The 22,561-nt window shown below is 42.8% G+C and overlaps 1 protein-coding gene across 1 annotated transcript in view; it reads left to right on the top strand.

The window, feature by feature from the left end:
* ank2b (ankyrin 2b, neuronal) overlaps positions 1-22,561 on the top strand; it is a 126,933-nt gene that overhangs the window by 21,415 nt on the left and 82,957 nt on the right. The window contains exon 2 of the mRNA XM_038731151.1: positions 13,016-13,117. Within this exon, the coding sequence (XP_038587079.1) occupies positions 13,016-13,117 (102 nt within the window). The remainder of the gene's footprint in view (positions 1-13,015; positions 13,118-22,561) is intronic.

Raw genomic sequence — 22,561 nt, forward strand, 5'->3', positions numbered from 1 at the left:
TTTAGCAGGTGTTCAGCAAGCATGCAGTAAAAAGCATGGCTTGGTTTTCAGTCTGGGTGAAGGCATTTAGAAAAAGGTCACATGGGGGCAGGTTACACTTAGTTGTATATTTAATCTTAAAGGAGCCACTCCACACATACATGGCAGTCAGCAGAGGAATCCTCATTGACAGTATTATTTTCTGGTATGTATTTCTTTACTGATAGTATTTTAAGCTCTTTCACATTTCATACTCAGATAGTGGAATGTTGATCAGGTTTGTGAAGTTGTAACTATCTTGCTGTGCTAATGCTGTCCTACTTCGTCACATAGTAAGACAAATTCATGTTCTCTTTACCCAGTGAGTCAAAGACAGTGTCATCGCGGGCCAAAAACCATGACGTGACATCTGTACAAACAACTAGAATCCCCAACATCTTTGCTGTAATTTCAACCTGTAGAAGTTAATCTGAGTGTAATTTCAATGAGCTCACAGGGAAAAAAAGATCTTGGAAGGTGCTACCTCCACAGAAGCCTGGTTCCAGAGTTCTGAATTGTCGCCCACATCTGATTTGTTTAGCAATTTAAATAGGCCTGGGGTTGTACTTGATGATGGCAGTTTCACCTGTTTAGAGAAATAATTGACCAATCACACCCCATCTACACCTGGTATTAAAATGTGATCTGTATCCAGATAAGTTATGCAGATAAATAAAAATGCCCTTTATTAACATACATGAATATTTTTGTAATGACGGAGAGTTTTAGTGTCTCTTTTGGAATATGAAGTGCTTGAATACTGCGTATCACATGGTACATGTAGGGCCTCATATCTGCCCATGGTTAGTGGGTCTTTGATGCCCCCCCCCCTTCCTTTTTTGGCATGCCGCCCCATGCCGACCACCCTCTCTGCTCTCTGTCTTCATGCATAGCTAGGCTGGTGGGTGTAAAAATAGTCGGGTTGGTGGAGTGGGGAGGGGGTGTTGTCCAATGGTCAGAGAGTTGTGCTGGCAGTGGTGACAGGACACAAGTCTGGTCAAGTGGTGCAACAGGGACAGGAGTGCTACTGTGGCCATAGTGAAGTGAGGTTTGGCCCCCCCCGGATGGTAGCCTGAAAGGTTATTAGGGGGAGGGGAGGGGAAACGGACAGGGAGTGGATTATCAGTGCGATTAAATGCACTCACTTAGATTCCTTTATGTTCTGATGGGATAGACTTGCAAACCTTGCACCATGGGCAACGCGGCCATGTGTAAGGTGTGCGGCTCGGACAAGGGCCTGAGGACTGCCGGGAGCCAGTCCAACTTGGACCAGAATTCTTTGCCAGACTACTACTGTGTGGAGCATTTTCCTGTGCAGCCTCTGTTGATGCTGGTAAGAACCCACACTGGCAGGTGCAGCAAAAACTTTCAGGCAGCAGAACTGCTCTTTTTGGGATATTTTAAGATTTTTTTTTTTTTTTTTTTTACAGATGAGAAGTGTTTAAGCAACTTTCTGAAAGTACTTGGAAGTCAGTGTCAGCTCTGGCTTTTAAATTCTGTTAATAGTATTTTGACAAACTGCTCAACTTCTGTAGATTTTCAAATCAGATTGTAACTTTTTGTGTGGAGTTGATATCATTTCAGTGAAAGCAAGTGTAAACTGCTTAGGACTTCTATTCTGACTTCAGAATCCATACCATTTTGTACCTTTAGACAAATGATACAGGTGTTAGAGTTAGCAGCTTGAGGAGCTTTGATGGCATTACTGTGTCAGTGTATGGGGGGAAGGGGGGAAGGGGGGTTGTTTCCTCTCCTCCCTTTAAAGGCCAGTGTGACATTTTTGTATCCCTGCACAGTAGCATGTGGACTCTTGTGCCTAATTTGAAAAGCTATGTAATGACTTTAGCAGCTAGTTGCTGTGGAATGAAAGTATTTTGTTTGTTTCTAAATGAGGTTTCTTGAAGTGGCACTTTTAAAAGTTTTTCGCCTGCCTCAATGGCTTGTTTTAAGTTACTGCAACTTGTTTTTTTCATACTGCTGAATTGCAATTGGAGTCTCATTGAGATTAAAATCCCTTTTGCAAGAGAGACCTGGCCAAGACGCAGCATAAAAGAACATAAAGGACAAGTTTCCAACATATAAAAGACAAACTCTCAATAAGAAATAAAGGAAGTCAGTTTCAAGAAGTGCTGAAGAAGGTTCCAAGCAGAAGGTGCAGCAAACATGAAGGCTTTTTTACATAATTCTGTTCGGACACGAGAGACCAACAAGTGTAGGACGTCCTTTGAATGTAATCCATAATGGCCTTGAGTACTTGTTAAAAAGATACTCAGGTAGGTAGGAGCTAGTCCGAGAAGTGCTTTATAGATAAAACACAGTATACCTTCTTGCATAGAGAGAGGGCCATTGAGCTCAATAGTAAAGGGTACAATGATGTGTCCTATAACTATCATCACAGGAAAGTCGTTTTAAACACAGTGCATCATAAGACAACAGTTTGGATACTTTGTATATCAAATAGTGCAACTTGTGCATGTTCATAGTAGTGCATGTTTTAACTCATCCATCTCTCTCTTAAATTCACAGCATTTTTTCTGAACTTTGAAAACTGGCATGAAAATCCACTTGAGGACAGCGACTTAAAACATTCAGTAACATGGTTGTCTTGTTGTCATGCAGTTATGAGGTTATTTTGCAAAGTTGTCATTGCTGGTGCATTCAACTGCTGCAGGAAAGCTAGGGTGCCCAAAACACCCCGGTGAACTGGTCCTGTAATGTACAGTGCAATAATTCACAGGATGATTTTTATGGCTCTTGTATTGTTTTATTCTGGTAAATGGACTGTACTTGTATAGCGCCTTTCTAGTATTTACATGTCAAATTCACCCCATTCACACACATTCATACGCTGATGGCAGTGGCTACCCTGCCAGTTGCCAACTGCACATCAGAAACTAATCATTCACACACACTCACACAATTTGGGGCTCAGTATCTTGCCCAAGCACACTGACAAACGTAGGCCACACGTAGGCCAATCTTGTGAATTCCTTTCCAAAAGCAAAGCGTGTTAATGTCAAGATTTTTGGCACCTTGAATATCATTGCTTCCAACAACCACCAAAACATCGTTATAACATACTGTTTTATATACATTACCACTTTATACTCACAGGAAATGATAGAATACATGTGATGTCAGATTTTGGAAAGCTACTTCCAATTAAACTTAAATATAAATAGACATCAAAATGTATTTCTTAAGATTTAATACTTATTTTAGGTTTTTTCAGCTCTGAGTTGCTCGTACATTTCTTTTATGCATTGCATAGTAGGAGAACAGCACACTCAAAAATCAACCGTATTTAGGATGCATACCGTTTGGTTTTAGTATACTTTTTTGTCACCTTTCTGTGTGAATACACAAACTACACATTAAAAACCTGCTTAGGCAACTTTCAGCTGCACTAATGGGTCAAATGATTATGTAAGGAGAAAAGTTACTGTGACGACCCCACTGAAAATCAACCACTCCGCAGTTCCCCTCAGCTCTCCAGAGCTTTTTAGTTTCTTTCAGCTCATTGTTTTGGTTGTACAGCCCACAAATGGACTGATTGGTTCAGCTTTCCTGCTCTTATCCATAATGTTTCCAACTGCAGCAGGCTCCAGGACTAGCAGGTGAACAAAGTGGGGCATTTAGCAGCTGTAGTGCCCGATCTTTTTCTCAGGAGTTGGTGGAGACCTAAACAGAGCTAAAATATAGTGAAAATTGGATATACATTGGACACAATGGACACCAACACGTCTCCAAACAAATCCCAATGTTGCTCTGTAACTGCTGGATGCATAGATATCCAAATGTTTTCCAACTCCGATATGATCTTTTTTAAAGGCCTTGATATGTCAAAGGTTTGCATTACATGTTGGACTTGAGAGTGGTGACACCTGGCAGCACCAGTTCCAGCTGAGCTTCTATTATCTGATAGGATGAAAGAGAGAGGATGAGAGGAGAAACACAAAGAGAAAAGTCAGTGAAACTGCAAAGAGACAAATAGAGCTGAACTTCATTACAACATTTAGACTGTCTCTGTGAATGAATGTGGTGAAGTCAAACATACTGAGCGTTTGCCATCAGCATTCTGACTAGACACTCTATAAACATAGATGTACTGTTACACCGGCTGATGAACATGTAAATATATACCCTAACTTTTTGTTGACGGGAACCATCCAGATGGTACCAAAAAAAAGCCCAAATCATCACAACCTGCAGAAAACCGCCCAATCTGTGTACATTGCATCAGACTTTAAAGTGGACCTATTGGTCTGGTGCACTGGTGTTAAGGTAGAGGGTAGAAGAGATGTGTCCGCCCAACCTGTCAGTACGTCAGGGATCTATATGCACAGTGAGGAGTTTAAGGTCCTTGAGCTTTGTGACAATCTAGGAGAGATCTACGGTTTTAAACAAGGAACTGCAGACAATGTCGACCATGATGCACTTCTAGTTTGCTGGAAGGATTTGGGCATTGGAACATTCTAGTAAACACTTGACTTGACAGCTAAACTAAGGACCAGTTATCAGCCCCATATCTCTGTGCTAAAGGTCACTTTTACTGTAATCCATTTTTATTACATTTATTGTGTATATCAGAGGTCACTAATAGGCGGACCGCGGTCCGGATCCGGACCCAGCCGCCGTCCTCTCCGGACCGCCGACCTACAGCCCATTTATTATTGAAACTTACTACCTCGTGACGGAGCGTTTCTATTTTAACCCGCGCAGCTTTTCTAGCATTTACTGTACTGGTTTAGAGGACCAGGAAATTCACAGACCAATCGCATGTGCTCAATCAAATCTGTGCATACCGATGCTTGCGAGTCGAGTCTGCAAGATTCACCAGAGACGTTTTGGAAACACACCCGAATTGAGCAGACGAAAGATAAAAGAGATTTCACATGACTTTTAATCAAGAATGTACAGATTTTTACATGTACATTCCTCCCACGGGCAGTTCAAAACCAGAATATCTCATAGATCTCCAATATGCTAGCTGGAGCTCACGTTTCTCACTGAACAACAGAAAGTAGGAAAGTGGTAGCTCTGCAAGAGGAAATGAAAGAGAAGAGGAGGCATTACAGCTGTTCAGTTGTGTGTTTATTATAAAATTGGTTAAGACTACACTTCATCACTTCAAGCTACACTTTTTATTACATTTTTTCTAAAAATTAGGCACTTTAATTTAGTTGACTTAAATTTAGAAGTTATTATTTGAATAGATATTATTTATTATCCCTCCAGTTTGATGTGAAAACTGACTGAAATATTATTTGATTTGACAGTCCGTTGTTGACTAAAAACATGTGTTGATACAACTATAGGTTATAGTACTGAATGATAACGCAAGTTCGTCGTTTTGATGTTCCGGACCTTTTCCTTCAGGAAATTTTCTCTAACTAGACCCCTTTGAAATCTAATTAAATACCCCTGGTGTATATTGTGTTCTACTGCCTGGTTAAAATCGCATAGGTCAAATCAAGCATTAAATTGTAACTGTTCCCTAATCATCATGTTTATATGGCTTATGTTGTGCTCATAAACCATTCCATCTTCTTTACAGTCACATCCCACCCACCTCCTGTGTTTATGGTCTATTCTGAAAAGCTCTACATCTTGACCCATGACCCCCTCTCAAACTGATATACTGTAGTCAGGTGCAGTTTCAAAGGCGCTGTCATATCCTCCTATTTATGAGATGTAGCAGATATGTGCATGTTTAGTGGTTAAAAAAAGCCCTTATTTTAGTCAAGCATTACAAAAGGATGCAATCAAGCATGTAGTAGAAAAAGGAAAACAATTATTGATCAAATATTTTTGCATTTATCAATTAAACCATTAGTTGCTGCCTCTATGCCCTAAAGGTAACTTCTTCTAATAGAAAATGCTCACTTTGCTTGCTGTAGCACAATCTAGATGACTCGTTTGTACTTAAAATGCATACTTTGGGTGGATGCATGGATGGGTCAGACACAGGACTTTTGACCCAGGAGACCAGTGTCCCATGTGAAACCAAAAGTCAACGTTGACTTATTATTTTAACCCAAACCATGATATTATCCTGTAACAAACTAAGTAGCTTTGGTGCCAAAACCGAACCAAACAGCGACAGTTTCACAACATGTTAGAAAGGTTTCTGGCAGAGAGTAACAATTTAAATAACAAATTATTATTTAAACAAAACAATCAGTGTGAATCAATGAATTTTCTTTGTGAATTAGAAAATGGTCAGCGGTCCACCTGCCCCCCTATGAAATCTGGCACATATGTTGTGGATCACTAGTATATAAGTATATATGATACAGCTGTATTGGTACAGTCGTATGAAACCACTACATGGGTGCTCCCTCAGCCATATGGATCAAAATCTGTCTGAAATAAATAATCCTCCAGCTCCTGCACTGATGATTGTATGCTAAAAGGTCCATAGGGACAGCTCTGATAGGCTGGAAACAGCCGCTGGCCATTTCCAAGTTATCTTGGCTGGATATCACTTTATGCAGGTCAGCTGCTTTAATCATAATGGTAATGAAGGGAATGGAAACACAGGGAAGGTGAATGTGGTGTATATTATCGGGACCTACTATAGTTCCAGCTATGTCAGCTTGAGGATAATGAATTAGGACAGGCTATTTATACTCTGCATGAATGGTCTGTAGTAAGTGATTACATCGTTAATGTCGCTGCGGGGAGAAAACTTCCAGGTGTGACGGAAAAGCAGGGTTATATTTGGCAAAATGTGGTTTGTTTTTGTCATTGCATTGATTGAAGTGCCGCCATAATCTCAAAAATGTGGGTGTGTTCATGGACTACTGTGTGCAAAGCAACCCAAAGGAGCTGTTAATATCAGAAACACACACAGAGCCAGCACCAATGGGAGGAGTGCAGTTGCTAGTAAACACAGATACTGTTATTCCGTCCTGACAGCTAGGAATAGAATGTGCCTCTTCAATCAAATAAACAAGGACACGGTTGCAACTTGTGTGTGTGTGTGTATGTGTGCATACTTTTAGCCTTGTTCTAATGTGGGCCAAATGTCTTTAAAGAGGTCATATTCTGCTTTTGTCTTTTCCCCTCTCCTTTATTGAGTTATATATCTTTTTTGTGCATGTAACAGGTTTGCAAAGTGAAAAAGCCCAAAGTCCACCCCAAAGGGAGTTCCCATCTCCCACAGAAAACTCTGCTCTGAACTGCATGACAACAGCTCGTCTGGTGTCCAGCCTTTTCTTCCGCTGCCGACACATGCATCATAATGCTCGCTTAGTGGCTAGTCAGACACACCCTCAAAAACACTGGTGGAAACACACTGAGCTTCAACACACAGTGACAAGACGTCCGCCTGCTGCCTCTCCTCTCCCTTCCAAACACTAGCTACCCTCCAAGCAGTCAGTGGACATAAAGTTGTTGTGATGTAGAGACAGAGCTCAGGTAAAACTTTATGGATGAAAGATACTTTTGTTACAGATTAATAACTCACCACTCTGAAACTCTTGCTCCAGTCCATGTTGCTAAGCTGGTAAGGGGGAACACGTACAGCTTAACTGCAGCCGTGTTTACCGGCTTTTCAGGGCCCGCCCTACTCTGCTTCTGATTGGCTAGTGGTCCTTAACAAGTTACTGCGCATGTGCAACTCCCAACAAAGATCTTTTAGAAGTGAGATGTATCACTCCACATCTAAAACGAAGTATTCATACAGCAGCTGCAGTATGACAAAAATATGGCGTTTTTTGAAAATGAAACCCATAAACCTGTAAATATGAACACTTTAAACTATTCTGGAGGATGGAAAAGTTACATTTATGATCATAATTAATTGCGTACTATAGGGGTGGCCAAACCTTTTTGATTGGGGGCCAAATAGAGAAAAATATAGGAAGTCAAAGCCCAAATTCTGATATTTTCAGGGTCTGAAAAAGTATTCTTTTGTCTACCACTTAGAAATTTTATTGGCCACTTTTGAAATGTTGATGGAAATGAGACTGAATCATTGAGCGGTGAAACTGATTCTTAGCCTGCATTAAATATAACCAAAATAATGAGTTCAAATATGCCAAAAAGCTCCACAGAAATGAATACAGTTAAGGTAATTATCTTTAGCACTTTAACACACACTATTGGTGTTAATAAACTATTAACATTTTGTTCAGTTAGCCAGAAGTTAAGAACAAAAAGCTAACATGAGTCAAGTCCTGACTCTTTTTATGTTCCTGTATTCAAGACTTCACCAACAGCTCAACTACTTCATTTTGCGTACAGGAGAGCAGTTATTGTTTCCAATCATTAAACATGTTTGATGCAAAATATAACGTCTAGTTCACGTTACTATTACTACTGTTAATATTTTAAAAATGTGCTGACTTGTCAACACAGTGTGTGCATAAGTCCCCATTTGTCACAGGGTTTATCTTCTCCGTCAAAATCGTCTATGGGAGCTCTAAACGGGAGCTCTTTTTTTACAGTGGACATTTTGAGAGGCCATAGCAGGAAATGTAATGTGTAATTAATAATATTGATGAGGGCTGTTTCCGTTTAGATGTTCCACTTCCAGGACCCAGCTGCATGTTGGCTCACTGACATGTCAGTGGAACGGAGTCATCATTCATTTTAGAAGTTGCATGTGCTTCACCTTCAAAAAGTCAGATTGTCTGCCATGGTCTATTGGAAATGAGCATGGCACTTCATTCTTGACCTTAGAAACAGTAGTTTGACAAAATAATCTTAATTCAAGGTAAATACTATCTTTCCCTACGGCTTTTAACCACACCACACAGCCTTCATGAACACTCAGTTCAGATTATTTTGTCAAAGCCAACAATTAACTTTTTCCCCTGTGTGCTGGTAGTGGCTGACCATGTTGATTTGATTAAATCTTAAAACCAAAACTGTGCTTACTGGATTTATACGTAAGTGCTAAACTGTTAAGTGAAAAACTTGAAGTGTTAGTGTGGGTGCTACTCTCACTCATCATTTTTGTGTAGCTAATCTTAGCTAGCAAATTACAAATCGAGCATATAGCATTAGTACAGGCAGGCAACAAAGTCACGCTCATCTCACGATCCCAGCATGTCAGCTGACAGCAGCCATCTTGAGCCAGCCACCTCAGCTGACCGCTCAGCTGATTTCCCTTTCAGCATTCGTTAGCAAATTCCACACAAGGCGCCTTATTTAAGATCCTTTAGCCTGCCTACCCTTGCTGCTTCCTCCGCGAGCCATTTTTAACCCGCCGCCACCCCAGCTCCTCCTTTCAAGCCATTCCTGACCAATCAATGTAATTTCTGTTATTGATGCTGCTCTGTTCGGTACCCTGGGAGGCGCTCTTTGCTGCTGCTCTCTCTGCAGATAGGCAGGGAGGTGTGCCTTTTCTGCCTTATGGCTTTCCACGTAGCCCAAGATCCTCCCTGTCCCTAAACAGAGCTGTACAACCAAACATAACTACTGCAGAGTTCTTTGATAAAGTTCTCCTGACTGAACTAGTGCAATTGGTACATTCTGACAAACAAGACACGCTCATAATAATTGTGATAATAAAAAGGTTCAGAGAAAGGGAATGTGTGTGTGTGTGTGTCTCAAAAGGATCTGACATGGTTCTGGATACACACACACACATAAATGTCCAGTATCTCTCACATGTGAATGACACCCTGATGCCATGGTGTGCCGCTGTGTTTGACAGACAGTTCTAAAGGAAGTAATGCTCTACATGTTTTCTGTGCTTACTTTGCTGACAGACAGAAAGCCTTGTTGTCATGGTTACCTCCAGTGAGGGCAGTGCTAGTCTCCGTGGTAACTGGGAGGGGCAAGGATGCTCCCGGCCTGGGCACTGGGTCTCGCACAGTGTGTATGTGTGTGTAGGAGTGTAGGGGATTGTTTTGCATTATTGATAAAGCTCCTCGCACTCCACAGATGAAGACAGTGACTTTATAAATGAATGTTTGATGTAATGTGGTGGTGGAGGAGCTTTAGGAGCTTCGTTACGCTTGGCAGGTTTGATTAAGTCATGAAGTAATGTGTCTAGACACAGCTGAAAGAGAAGCAGGAGCAGATAGTTATAGAAAGCATGCACGATACGATTATATATTACAGATACAGTAGAAATGATGCAGCCAGTGTGGTTGGGACCCAAGGTTATTTATTTTTCATTTTACATATCTACCTAACTCCATTATAAAATGTACATTTTGAACAGTAATGAAAGCAATAACCTTTATGCACATTCAAAATATTTCCCATCTAAGAGAGTGACAAACTGACTAAGCTCCTTATAACCAGGAGTTATGAAACCGTTTCTGTAGGAAGCTGGCTACCACAATTCTCCCTTTCTCTCTAATGGTAAGTGTTTTTCATTGAAAAGCCTCACTTGTCTGAGAGTCCTGTTGGTCTGAGTGTCACTATAGCAACCCAGCAGTTGCAGAAAGATGATTAGGGCATGGTCTTGCATAATGTGACTCGGCAGCTCTGGAGGGAATGTGAGGATATTATCAGGCAGGCTTGCTTGTGGGTAATGGCTGCTTTGTCCAGTGCTGCTAGAAAACAATGCTAACCCTGTACCAACATGTATGAGTCTGTATGAACAAGTCTACCCAGGGCTTAGTAGACATATTTTCTGTTTTATTGTAAATGAGATTGTTTTTCTAAGAGTTCTTATAAGGTCACTCCGAATTCCCACTTTACAGTCCATTCAGGTACCAGATGTTCAATTGCACATGTGTCCCATTGTTTAATGTTCATCAATTGACGACCGTCATACAGACAGAGTCTTGACTACTTAGTCAAGGGTGTAGTACCTGGCACGTGCCAAACATGGGACTAAATGTGATCAAATTGCTGCTTTTATGAAGAGTTGATGCAGGCATGTCATTGTAGTTGACCCACATCGACTTGTAATGTGCGCCAAGACACTGCTGGTGTTTACTGCCCTTTAGAGTTGCAGCTTGTTCTTTCAGTTCCAGGGATCAGACTATTCGGTGTCATCACTTCATTAAAGGAACACTCTGACATTTTGGGAAATCCTTTTGTTTGCTGTCTTACCCAGAATCAGATAAGGAGCTTAGCACAAAGACTGGAAACTGCTAGCCTAGCTCTATTAAAACTAAAAGTAACGGCATGCACAGTGGTAGTAGTAAGTACTGCCCCGGGGCCTCAACCATTAGGGGTCCTAAAAGCCCCATTTATTGTGTCAATTAATGGTAAAGAACAATCAACATCAACATCTATCTCCAACAGGCTTCAAGTCTCTGCAAGTTGAATTTGTAGTGTAGTAGCACGAATTGTAAACTGCCTGTACTTGAATGTTGTGTGTGGATAGTCGACTAAAACATGGAGGTACATCAGTATCGTCCTTTGAGATGATCATGGGGGTGTGCAGAAAGCTCTAGTAGCTGAGACTGAGTGATGCAGTGCAGTGCTCTGCAGTAGCCAGACAGCTGACTGCAGGTCAGCTAGAAACATGAGACCACAGCTATTTGTATGAGTGTGAAGTAGACATCAGTGCTGCAGTGTCGCTGCTCATTTTATACATAATCAGTGCTGCATTCTTTCCTCTGATCACTGCATTCTGAATGTGAAACTGTGCGCAGTGTTGTGCTGTAGGGGACCGAGTGACTGTGGAAAAAGGAAAGGACACACAAAACTCTGACTCTAATAACGGTCAACTCTGAAGAAGTTTGCCAGTGGAATTTGACCTTGACAGCCAATGAGAGACCATTATTCAGCTAGAAAACAAACAGAACATCCACTATATTATCCATGAGCAAGACAGTGGTGTATTAGTATGAGTGGTGCTACAGTGTTTCTGTCTCTGACCTCCCCGTGGAAGGACTAACGCAGTTTGAATGCAGTAAAAATAAGCATCACACAGTGTTTTTCCACAAGGAGGAGAGAGCTGGGAGCTTTGAACAAGTTGTGTGTGAGCCAGGATTTTAGCTTTAGTGAAGGCACCAAGAGGAAAGTGCTGAATCATTCTGCCTCCTTACAGTCCTGGTCCGTTTCCAACTGCATCTCACTCAGCATCCAAAAACAGACATGTCCTTCCCAAACTACAGACACACATTATTGCACACTAAGGAAAACAAATTCTACTAATTATGGCTCCACAGTTATTGCAGATAATCATTTATTGTGATTGTATTACAGAAAGTGTAAGTAGTCATACATTCTGTCATTTTATTACGGATGAAATTATAATTAAAATAAATTATTTCCCCTTGTGCCGGGGACCCCCTGGAACCTCTTCAAGGACTCCTGGGGGTCCCCGAACCCCACTTAAAGAACCACTGCTTTAAGAAACTAATTTTTGCTTAAAAAAAACTAGCTGGAACATGTTGATTGCATGGATGTGCATACATAGATAATATTGTTAAAGTTTATTTCTACAAACAGCCTGCTTACTTTAGTTTAGACTCACCTTCATTATCATTGCTCACAGTATCTAAGAGTACAACAAATTAAAGGTGCCCTGTGGGATTATGTTCACGTCCATGCTACTCACCAAACCAAATTGTGTGAGTTCTTGAGCTCTAACAAATGCGTTGAATGTATTTCCTTCCTCATAAAACATTTGCAAATTCGATTAGTTCGAAGTGTTTGAAGTCTAGCATTGTTTCAGTGTTTCCTGTCCCACAGTCTTCTTCTTCACTGCCTTTGCTGGTGCATTGCTGCATGTTACTGCCACCTGTTGATCACTGGAATAATGTAAAACCATTGGCAGGACTGTTCTGTTGTGTCACCCGTGTGACCAGATGTGCAAACACTATTAAAAGTATGTGTAATTAAGTATTTTTTTAAAACTAATGAGCCCAACACAATGAACACATTAGGTAGTTTTGTGTATGTGTCAGAAATAACTGTGTTACATACAAAAGGATAAGGCTGCAATATACAAACTGGACAGTAGAGTGGTAAAATGATGTGATTACCATCCTGCTCGACAGCCAGTGACAAAATGTAAATGTGATTACATTATGTAGATTCTTTTTGAAATATATTTCCTCTGTGACTCTTCTAGTCGGACAGCAACACCAGTTTCCTGCGAGCGGCGAGGGCAGGGAACATCGACAAGGTTTTGGAATATCTGAAAGGGGGAGTGGACATCAGCACCTGCAATCAGGTAGGACACAGATAGCATCATTCACCACACTCACACACTCTCTACGGCTGCACAGTACGAACAAAACGTTTTTTTATACATGGTATATTTTGATGGAAGTGTAGGAAGACATTGTCCAACATGGCTGGACTGGAACAAAATAATGGCCCTGGCATTTTTGGCCCCAGACCGACACCCTACAATCGGTCAAACACCCCCCACCAGTAAACCATTCTTGCGGTCCCCTTAAATATGCATACTCTACTATTCCCCCAAGCTGTTCATCTTATTTTATTGGATACTAACTAACTCTTCAGACTTCAAGTATCCAAATCTTGATGATGACTATTGTTTAAAGTGCTTAATGATTAGCAGGTCACCTTTTTGTTTTATATTACAGTTCAGAGAGGAGTCATACTTGTGATAGGGCAATGACAGCAAGAGTTTGCTTGGGGAATTTGAACTACAGTTGACTTCTCTGCAGGTGCACTAGTGCTCACCGCCTACCACCTGAATATGCATGCGAACTGGACAGCAGCACCAACAGTTTTAACGTACTCTAGGTGGAGAAAGGTCTGGAGAAGGCTACATGCAGCCCTACGTCACCCCACAGATAGTAAATAGCAGTAGTCCATACCATATGACCCGGGGGCGTTTGTGGCTCAGGGGTTAGAGCGGTCGTCCACTTATCACAAGGTCGGTGGTTTGATTTTCCCCACCTTTTGCTTTATGGCAGTTACTGCTGTCGCTGTTGACGTTTGGCTCTGATGCAGAGAGCATTGAATCAGCATTTCATTTGGGAGTTGCCTTCTAATAATATGCATGCGTCTTAAGTGGCATTGCTTACTGGGCTACTTAAATTTAATAGTCATTGTTAAAGTTGTTTGTTACACCTGTGCTTTTCCTCCTACAAAAAGTCAAAATATAGTTTCAGACTTTTGGAATAAGAAGTGGATGAAAAACAGAATGATTTTACTTTTTACAGAGGGCAAGTGCACAGCTTTGTTTATAAAATAGCTTCGGCTGCCAACTTCACACTTTCTAACACAGTTAGGTTGTGGTTGTTATTTCCTTAAAGTTGTAGTAAGTGATTTTTTGGCCACCTGTGGACAGGGGAACAAGCTAAAAATTTACACATCCAGCAGACACAGCATTATCCAATTAGAAGCTTGTTTGTATCCACATGGTGAATGTAAGTGCAATATTCACAGTGTTTTTAGATCTGGTTTGGTTTCCACCAACTCCTGAGGAAAGTATCTGGTTCTTTAGCTGCTATATGCTCCACTGTGTTCACCTGCTAGTCTCCAACTTTGCCTGTCTGCAGTTTGGTGCTAAGCAGGCAGTGTATAGTGAGTTTATCAGAGCTATGCTGGGAAACTGCAGAGTTGGTGATAATTCTTTGTGGATTTGTCACTACAGGCAACACTTTTAACATTACACATAGTCTTTTAATCCATTTTTTATATTAAAATAATATTAATAATGCAGCTTTAACTTACATGTTAAGTGTGTATCTAATTAGCATACAATCCACATAATGTATTTTCTGCTCATGTTGTCCACCTAATATAATCTCCACATGCACATTTTATGTTATGTTATGTAGATGCCAATGCTGCCAGAAATGCTAAGTGATGAAAGCACCTACAAAAGCCAGTCATGCAAGGGGGGTTACCTGTGGGCCACCCAGGTGCCTTGTCATCACTACTCCCACTGGTGCGCAGCCACTTAAAGACAAAATACACACAAACACCACACAATAAAACTAGGTTAAACATGCGCACACAGCTGTCACATACACCACCACATGCAGTGAAGGGGAAAGGGGTTCCCAAAATCCACCACCCTATGGAGTAGTGCGGGTCTTCTGGATACTATACAGGCCACAGAGCTGCCGAATCAGAGCACTTTCAAAATTTCTGCCTTGGTCTGAATGAATGCGTGCAGGAACCCCAAACCGGTAAAACCATTCCTTCACCAACACCTGCGCCACCGTGGTCGCCTTCTGGTCTTGTGTGGGTATATGGCCAGTGTAAATTTTGTGAAAACATCAGTCATCACTAAAACTTGCTCTCTACCATCTCTGGAAGGCTCCACAAATGAGAAGTCAATAGCTAGTATTTGGTTGGGTCTGGCAGCCATTAAATGTCTCTTGGGGGCTCGGATCTGTGGCTGAATGCTTTTTGCCACTGCACACCTTCTACACTGCTTAATATCTTCTCCCATCCCAGGCCAGTAGCAGCGTTGCTTAACCAGTTCAGTGGTTCTCTCAATTCCCTGGTGTCCATGGTTTTGATGTAGCTGTTGTAGCACTTCTTCCTTTAGGCACTCAGGCAAGATTATGTGCTGGACCTCCTCTCCCCCCTCCGACCTGACAATCCTGCGGTAAAGGAGACCATCAACAACATGGATACGGTCCCACTGCTGCATTTTCCTTCGTGCTGACATTGGCAGGGTTTCCTTTTCAGCCCGGCTAGACATTCTCTGGTGCTGCCAAAAGGGAAGAAAGGCACTTAGGGCAGGGTCATTTTCCCGGAGGCCCTTTAGGTCAGTTGTTGTGCGGGAAGGAAGAACAGAGATAGCTGCTTGAATGACCTGCTGATATTGGTTTGAGGGTAGATACATTAGACCCTGTATCTAACAGTTTACCACTATTCCCCCTAAGCTAACAGCTACTTTACGGCAAGGGCCTAGCAACTGGGAGACAGCAGCAGCGCTTACTGGGGTATCTTGCGTCAGCAACGTCCCCTCCAGGGTGGCTTAACAAGTGGGGGGCTAGGAATTCACTGGGCTGGGAGGCCACAGAAGCTTGGACCTGAGGAGGATGACCGGGAGAAGAAAAAGCTGGGCGAGAGACCCTCTCATTAGCACAGTCCCGAGCATAATGACCAGGCCTTTGGCAGCGGGGACAGGTCACCATTCTAAAGTTGTTGGACTGGCTGGAAGATGCCTGCAATGCTATAATGTTCTGTGTCAACAAGTTAATCTGATCTTACTGCTTCAGATTCTTTATGCAGGAAGGAAGGCCCACTGAGCCATGTGGCATCAGAGAGACAAGCAGCAGAGATGGACCTGGTTGCGCAGGCTGCAGGATTTTGGTCAGTTGGAATGTACTTCCATTGTTGTGGCTGAGAGGATCTGTGGATGCGAATGATCCGATTGCTCATGTACACATAGAAGCGTCTCGTTTTGTTGTAAATATATCCCAAGACGACCTTGCTATCTGTATAAAAGGTCATAGAGTCAATTGGGATGTCAAGCTCGGATGAAACAACATCTGCCAACTCTACTGCCAGCACAGCGGCACAGAGCTCCAGTCTTGGAACTGTATGTTCAGGCCTCGGAGCCAGTTTTGCCTTACCCATGACAAAGCCTGTGTGGGAGTTTCCATGTTCATCAATCACCGTAAGGTAAGCAACTGCTGCTATAGCCTGTGGATGCATCTGAAAAGATGGAAAGTTCCCTCCTTCTTGCTGTGGAAGGAGACACCTTGGTGTAGGGTCTTTTGATCCGCAAGTCACCAAGATCTTTTAGTGAATCTCATCAGGATGTCCACTGGACTTTCATCTCCTCAGGCAATGGTGAATCCCAATCACCTTTCCCCTGGGTAAGCTCTCGTAGGATGTGCTTTCCTTGACTGACAACAGGAGCTACAAACCCCAGAGGGTCATAGATGCTGTTCACAACAGATAAGACACAACGGCGGGTGAAGGGTTTCTCTTCATTATCAACTTTAAAGATGAAACTGTCAGACACCAAATCCCAGTTAAGGCCCAGGCTACGCTGTACTGGAGGAGTATCTGCCAAATCTTTCAGGTCATTGGCAAGATCTTGAGAAAACATCCATAACTTCTTTGCTGTTAGGGGCAATTTTGTGCAGCCTCAGGTTTGAGCTTGCAAGATTGTCCTGGGTCTTCTTCAGCAGACTGATTGCACCTGTAGCACTGGGAAGTGACTTAAGTCCGTCGTCAACATAGAAGTCACGGTTGATAAACTGTCTTACATCAGGGTCATGGTGCTGTCCTCCTCCTTTCACGGACGAATAACTTATAACACAGTAGCCGCAGTAAAAGTGCAAATGGAGCGTAGATGGAGGTAGAAATTGTTCTTTTGTCTATTGTCCTCCCTGTACAAGAGCTCTATTGACATGAGGGGGACGAAAGAGTTTTTAAGTCTGTTGGTGGAGCTGGGCTGGGACAGGAGGTGTTCAGCTGCAGATGGTTGGTCCTGCACCACCTCACAAAGTCCTCTACCAGGCTCCTGTAACCCTCCTCCTGTCCATCCTTGATGCAGCCAACTATCACAGTATCGTCTGAGTATTTCTGCATGTGGCAGAGCCCGGTGTTATACTGGAAGTCAGATGTGTACAAGGTGAAGAGGACGGGAGAGAGCACAGTCCCCTGTGGTGCTCTGGTGCTGCAAACCACCGTGCCTGACATGTGGCCCTTCAGTCTGACGTACTGTGGTCTCTCTGTGAGGTAGTCCGTAATCCATGTCACCAAGCGTGGGTCCACCCTCATCTCTGTCAGCTTGTCTCTCAGTAGGAGTAGCCGGATGGTGTCGAAGGCACTGGAGAAATCAAAAAACGCCATTCTCACAGCGCCGCTCACCTTGTCCAGATGTGAGTTGGCCCTGTGGAGCAGATAGAGGATGGCATCCTCCACGCCCACCTTCTCCTAGTATCCAAAGTGCAGTGGATCTTGTTCATGGTGTGGTCTGAGGACATGTAGCAGCAGCCATTCAAAGGTCTTCATGATGTTTGATGTCAGTGCTACTGGTCTGAAGTCACCTGGCTCCCTGGGGTGTTTTTTCTTGGGAACATGAAGTCTTCCAGAGCACTGGGACCCTCCCTAGCTGCAGGCTCAGGTTGAAGACATGCTGGAGTGGCTCCCCCAGTTCAGCAGAACAGGCTTTAAGCATCCTTGGACACACTCTGTCCGGGCCTGCTGCTTTCCTTGGACGGAGCCTCCTCAGCTCTCTGCTCACCTGATCCTTGGTGATGGTGGTGGGAAGGGGTGTTGAACTGTCCATGTGTTTGAAGGGTGGGGGTGGTCTGCAGTCTGAGGTGGTGATGGACATGGTGGTGGCATTGGGGGAGGTGGTGGACAGGGGGTGTGAAGTGGGCCATCGCTGGTTGTGGGAGCTTGAGTATCAAACCTGTTAACAAACAGGTTTAGCTGGTTTGCTCTTCCAGCATCCCCCTGTTGTGCAATACTGCACTTCTTCTTCTTGCTACCTGTGATGGTATTCATGCCATTCCAGACCTCCCTCATGTTGTTGTGCTGAAGCTTCTGTTCTACCTTCCTTCTGTAGTCCTCCTTCGCCTCTCAGGTGGACCTTGAGTTCCCCCTGTACGCACTTCAGCTCATCTCTGTCACCATCCTTGAATGCCCTCTCCTTCCTGTTCAGGATGTCCTTGACATTACTGGTGATCCAGGGCTTGTTGTTTGGGAAGCAGCGTACCATTCTGGTGGGGAGCACAACGTCCATGCAGAAGTTCAGGTAGTCAGTAGAGCAGTGTGTGACCCCCTCGTCACACGCGGTCTTTGCGTCTGCACGCAGAGAGACGTAAACAACAACAGCAAGGGCGTGGGAGAACTCTCTAGGCATGTAGTATGGTCTGAGACCAACTCCATGTCGCTGTTGCACACGATCTCCTTCACCGTAACATGCCCCTGGTTGCACCATCTGTTGTTGATAAACAGCGCGAGTCCCCCCCCCCTTTGCTTTTGCTGCTGCGTCCACAGTCCTGGTCCGCTCTCACTGTAGTGAATCCATGTAGAGCCACATTAGCGTCCGGGGTGTTCTGGGTTAGCCAGGTTTCAGAGAGGCAAAGTAAACTGCACTCCCTCAACGTCCTGTCCGTCCCCAGTAGGGCAGCCAGCTCGTCCATCTTGTTGGTCAGACAGTTCATATTCCCCATCACTATTGACGGAACCGAGGGCTTGTACTTCCACCACAGAAAGTTGGCAAAAAAAAAAAAAAAAAGGGTGGAAATGCAACCTGATGTTCTTGCTTATAGCTAGACCCATGAGACAGCCACTTTTCCTGTAGACTGTGCTGAAGCTTTTGAACTATCGGGTTAATACCTCTGGCTGTGTCAAGATAGGTGAGGCCAGGAAGATCTCCATCCACCTTTGCAGCATCCAGCTCCATCAACAAATCGCTTAGATCTCTCAGTTTAGAGTAATCTTTGTTGTTGATTTTGGGGAAGCTATCTAGCTTCTGAAACAAAGCTGTCTAGATTGCCTCCGTTGAGCCATAACATTCGTCGAGTCTACTCCATATCATCTTCAGTCCTATTGCTGGCTGGTGTATGTGGACAGATCTGATGCGCTTTGCATGTTCAGCTGACTCTTTATCTAGCCATTTTACAAGAAGATCCATTTCTTCATTGTATGACAGGTCTAAGCCTCTTATTGCATTTTGAAAGGAACATCGCCAAGCTTGGTAGCACTCTGGTTTGTCATTGAAATGCAGCAGACCCGTAGTGACAAGCTCTCGTCGTGCCAGAAATCTAACGAAATCCGTAATGTGGGAATCAGTAGACTGAGTGGGCTGCCGATCATAAATATGAGGGTTGGATGGCGTAACACCGATGTCACTATGCCAACGTTGTTCATCATCAAAAGTTACACTGTAAAGAAGCTGAGTGCGTGGAGCTGGAGTGTCGTCAATGTTTGAAGCGGAAAAAGGGTTCTGAGACTTGCGTTTACTTGGAGTGTGCGATGACGTCTCATGAAAAGGAGTGTTAGCTGTAGGGGCAACAATACTTTCAGGTTTCTGGTTACTGCAATCCCCTTAACTGCGTTGTTAGCCTGTAGAGTGCCGTCTTTTCACTGTACTGTCTTTCTCTCGCATCGTTGGCGAGAACACGGCAGCAAGTGTCAACATCTTCTTCAGATTACGACTCTGGAGACATGAACGTTGTCCACAGGTTTAATAATGATCAAGGTTGTGAAACTACAAATAAAAAATACAAACCACAAATTATCATCAAAACACCATACACCATACGTTTAAATATAACACAAGATTATTACCAAAGAAATGATGACAATTTAACACTAACTGTCCTGATGCAAAAACTTGAAACCTAACTCTGAATCAACCACTAGGGCTAACTACAGAATGAATCACTGACTGGTTCGCGGTCCAGTCACGTGATTCACTGGCACTGCCTCGATTGTCTCGAAAGCTTTGAGTGTTTGTGCACCCCATCTAACACATTCACCCCCTGTCATAGTTACACAAGCACATCCAACCTATGCCATATTTCCCAGCACTCTTTCCTCAATAACAAAATACATGCATTCATCAATCTTTATTTGAACATGATTAATGTGCGTGGATCAAAGAATTTTCAAAGTAAATATACTTTAAATTCATGGGTGATTAAAGCAAAGATGCTTTATAACTAATGGTCACACTGGAACACAATGCCTACAGAGAGATCCTAAGTCTTCCCTATAAATCAACTCTTAAGATGGGACAGGTGTGTGCTGCTTCTGGAGAGACAGGGGGTGGAGCTTCACTGAGAGGCTGCAACCGAACGTGGCCTTACTAGGCCAAAAGCCTGCCTATCACACTAATTTAATACTTTTCATTTAATTATCATAAGCACACAAATATGATGGCACTGTTGTGACACTTGCATCAAGATACGAGGGGCTGGTTTCATAAAGATAGTCCTCCAAAGACCACCTGTAACCAAAATTTTCTACGTTTGCCAAGCTGTGAGGGTCGACAAGAGTCTGTAAATTTTGTCATCTGCTCATGTCTGCACGGTGGTTGGTTGCTATAAATTTATGATGTTGCAGGCTGTGTACACTGACACTTTTTCATTGTGTATGTTTCAAGTGCACGTTTTTAGAACCTGTCATACACAGACACCCATGGTACTGTATAAAGTCACATTCACCATGCATGAGCTGCTTCACTTGAGGATAGTAGGTGACTTTAGATGTGTTGTCATGGTAGCACTACTGCAAGGCAGGTGCAGTTACAGCAGTCCAACAGTCTTACGTTTATCCATGATTTTTCCATCTATGGTGTTGATTTCAAAACAAAAAACAAAAATGAAATGCTATCCATGCTCTCTAGTATCAAAATAAAGATGCATTGTTGGTAGAATCACTAAAGGGGGCATCTGAACAAGTAATCTTTTTGATCTTGGAATCATATTGAATGTTAAATCAGAGGTTTTTTTATTAGTCATATACTTCTACCTTCTAGACATCCATAATTTTTTGCCCTGTAGCTGCTGCTGGACATAACATCAACCTAAATACAAACACAACACATGACATGCAAACAAATGGCAAAGCAGACATGGACTACTGTGTATTAGTATGGTCATTTCTGTGGATGGATGTCTGTGTCCAAAAATTGTGTTCACTGAAAGCATTTTTTATAAAATGCGGTCGACTTCAGTGATGAATGATGATTACCTGTGTTGTCGTGGGTACATTAAAAGTTGGGTAAACCAACCATCAAGATTATAAATGTATGTTTTGTAATGCTAAACTGTCCCCACTGTGCATGGAGTAGTAGACGGGTGGTTAAAGAGATTAATGATGTTGGACTGTGAGAACACCTTGAGGTTTTTGTCACACACACAACTGTAACACTCAAAATGGTCTAACCTCTGAGCACCTGCCAAACTTTTATGCTTAAATATTTTTCATATTAAGCCACATAATTATCATTCAACCAGGCAGGGGTCAGCAAATAAGTCTGGCATCAGGCCAAATCAGTACATGGTGGGCCAGAACATCGTCAATTGACCATTTATATTCCAGCATTTACTGCTCAGTTGGTAGTGCACAGTGCACTCCAGTGTTCAATCCACACTTGCTGCAAATATTTTTCAACAGTAGTATGTACATCCCGCTGATTGGTCCACAGCTTATTTTTGTGTCCCCACTATCTCCAGGCAGCTGATCCCAGGTTTTCTGACAGCTTTTTCAGAGGTGTGTCAAGCAAGCCAGAGACTCCTTCAGAACTTTTCAACAAAAAGCTTTCAATTAAACATTATCTTGCGCTTTTGATCATTTTGCAGGCACAATCACTTAAGTGGAAGTGATTGTGTGAGTAGCTTTTGCTGTCATGGCTAAGATCTGTAAAGTAATTTGGCCAGACATTATTGTTTGCGGGCCTATTACCAAGCCCTACCGTAAGGTCTACAGAGAAGTTTAACATCTTTCAGGTCATTGTTTTACTTTTTGCCCCACAAATTCCGTTCTTAACTAGAACCGGGGTAACTGATTTCAATAACAAAGCTCTGATAAACCCACTGTACACTATCTGCCCAGCAACAAAATCCAAACAGAAACTATCGGGTGAACATTGTGAAGAATTTAGCAGTTTAATTTTAGCTGCTAAATTCTAAAGAGTTGGTGGAGACCAAAACAAAGCTACAAGGAGAGTGAATATTAGACCTATTTATCAGGTGGACACAAACAT

This window comes from Micropterus salmoides, unplaced genomic scaffold, assembly GCF_014851395.1.
Source record: "Micropterus salmoides isolate LMB-PRFRI ecotype aquatic unplaced genomic scaffold, ASM1485139v1 Ms_hic_scaffold_2, whole genome shotgun sequence".
NCBI classification, from domain to species: Eukaryota; Metazoa; Chordata; class Actinopteri; order Centrarchiformes; family Centrarchidae; genus Micropterus; species Micropterus salmoides.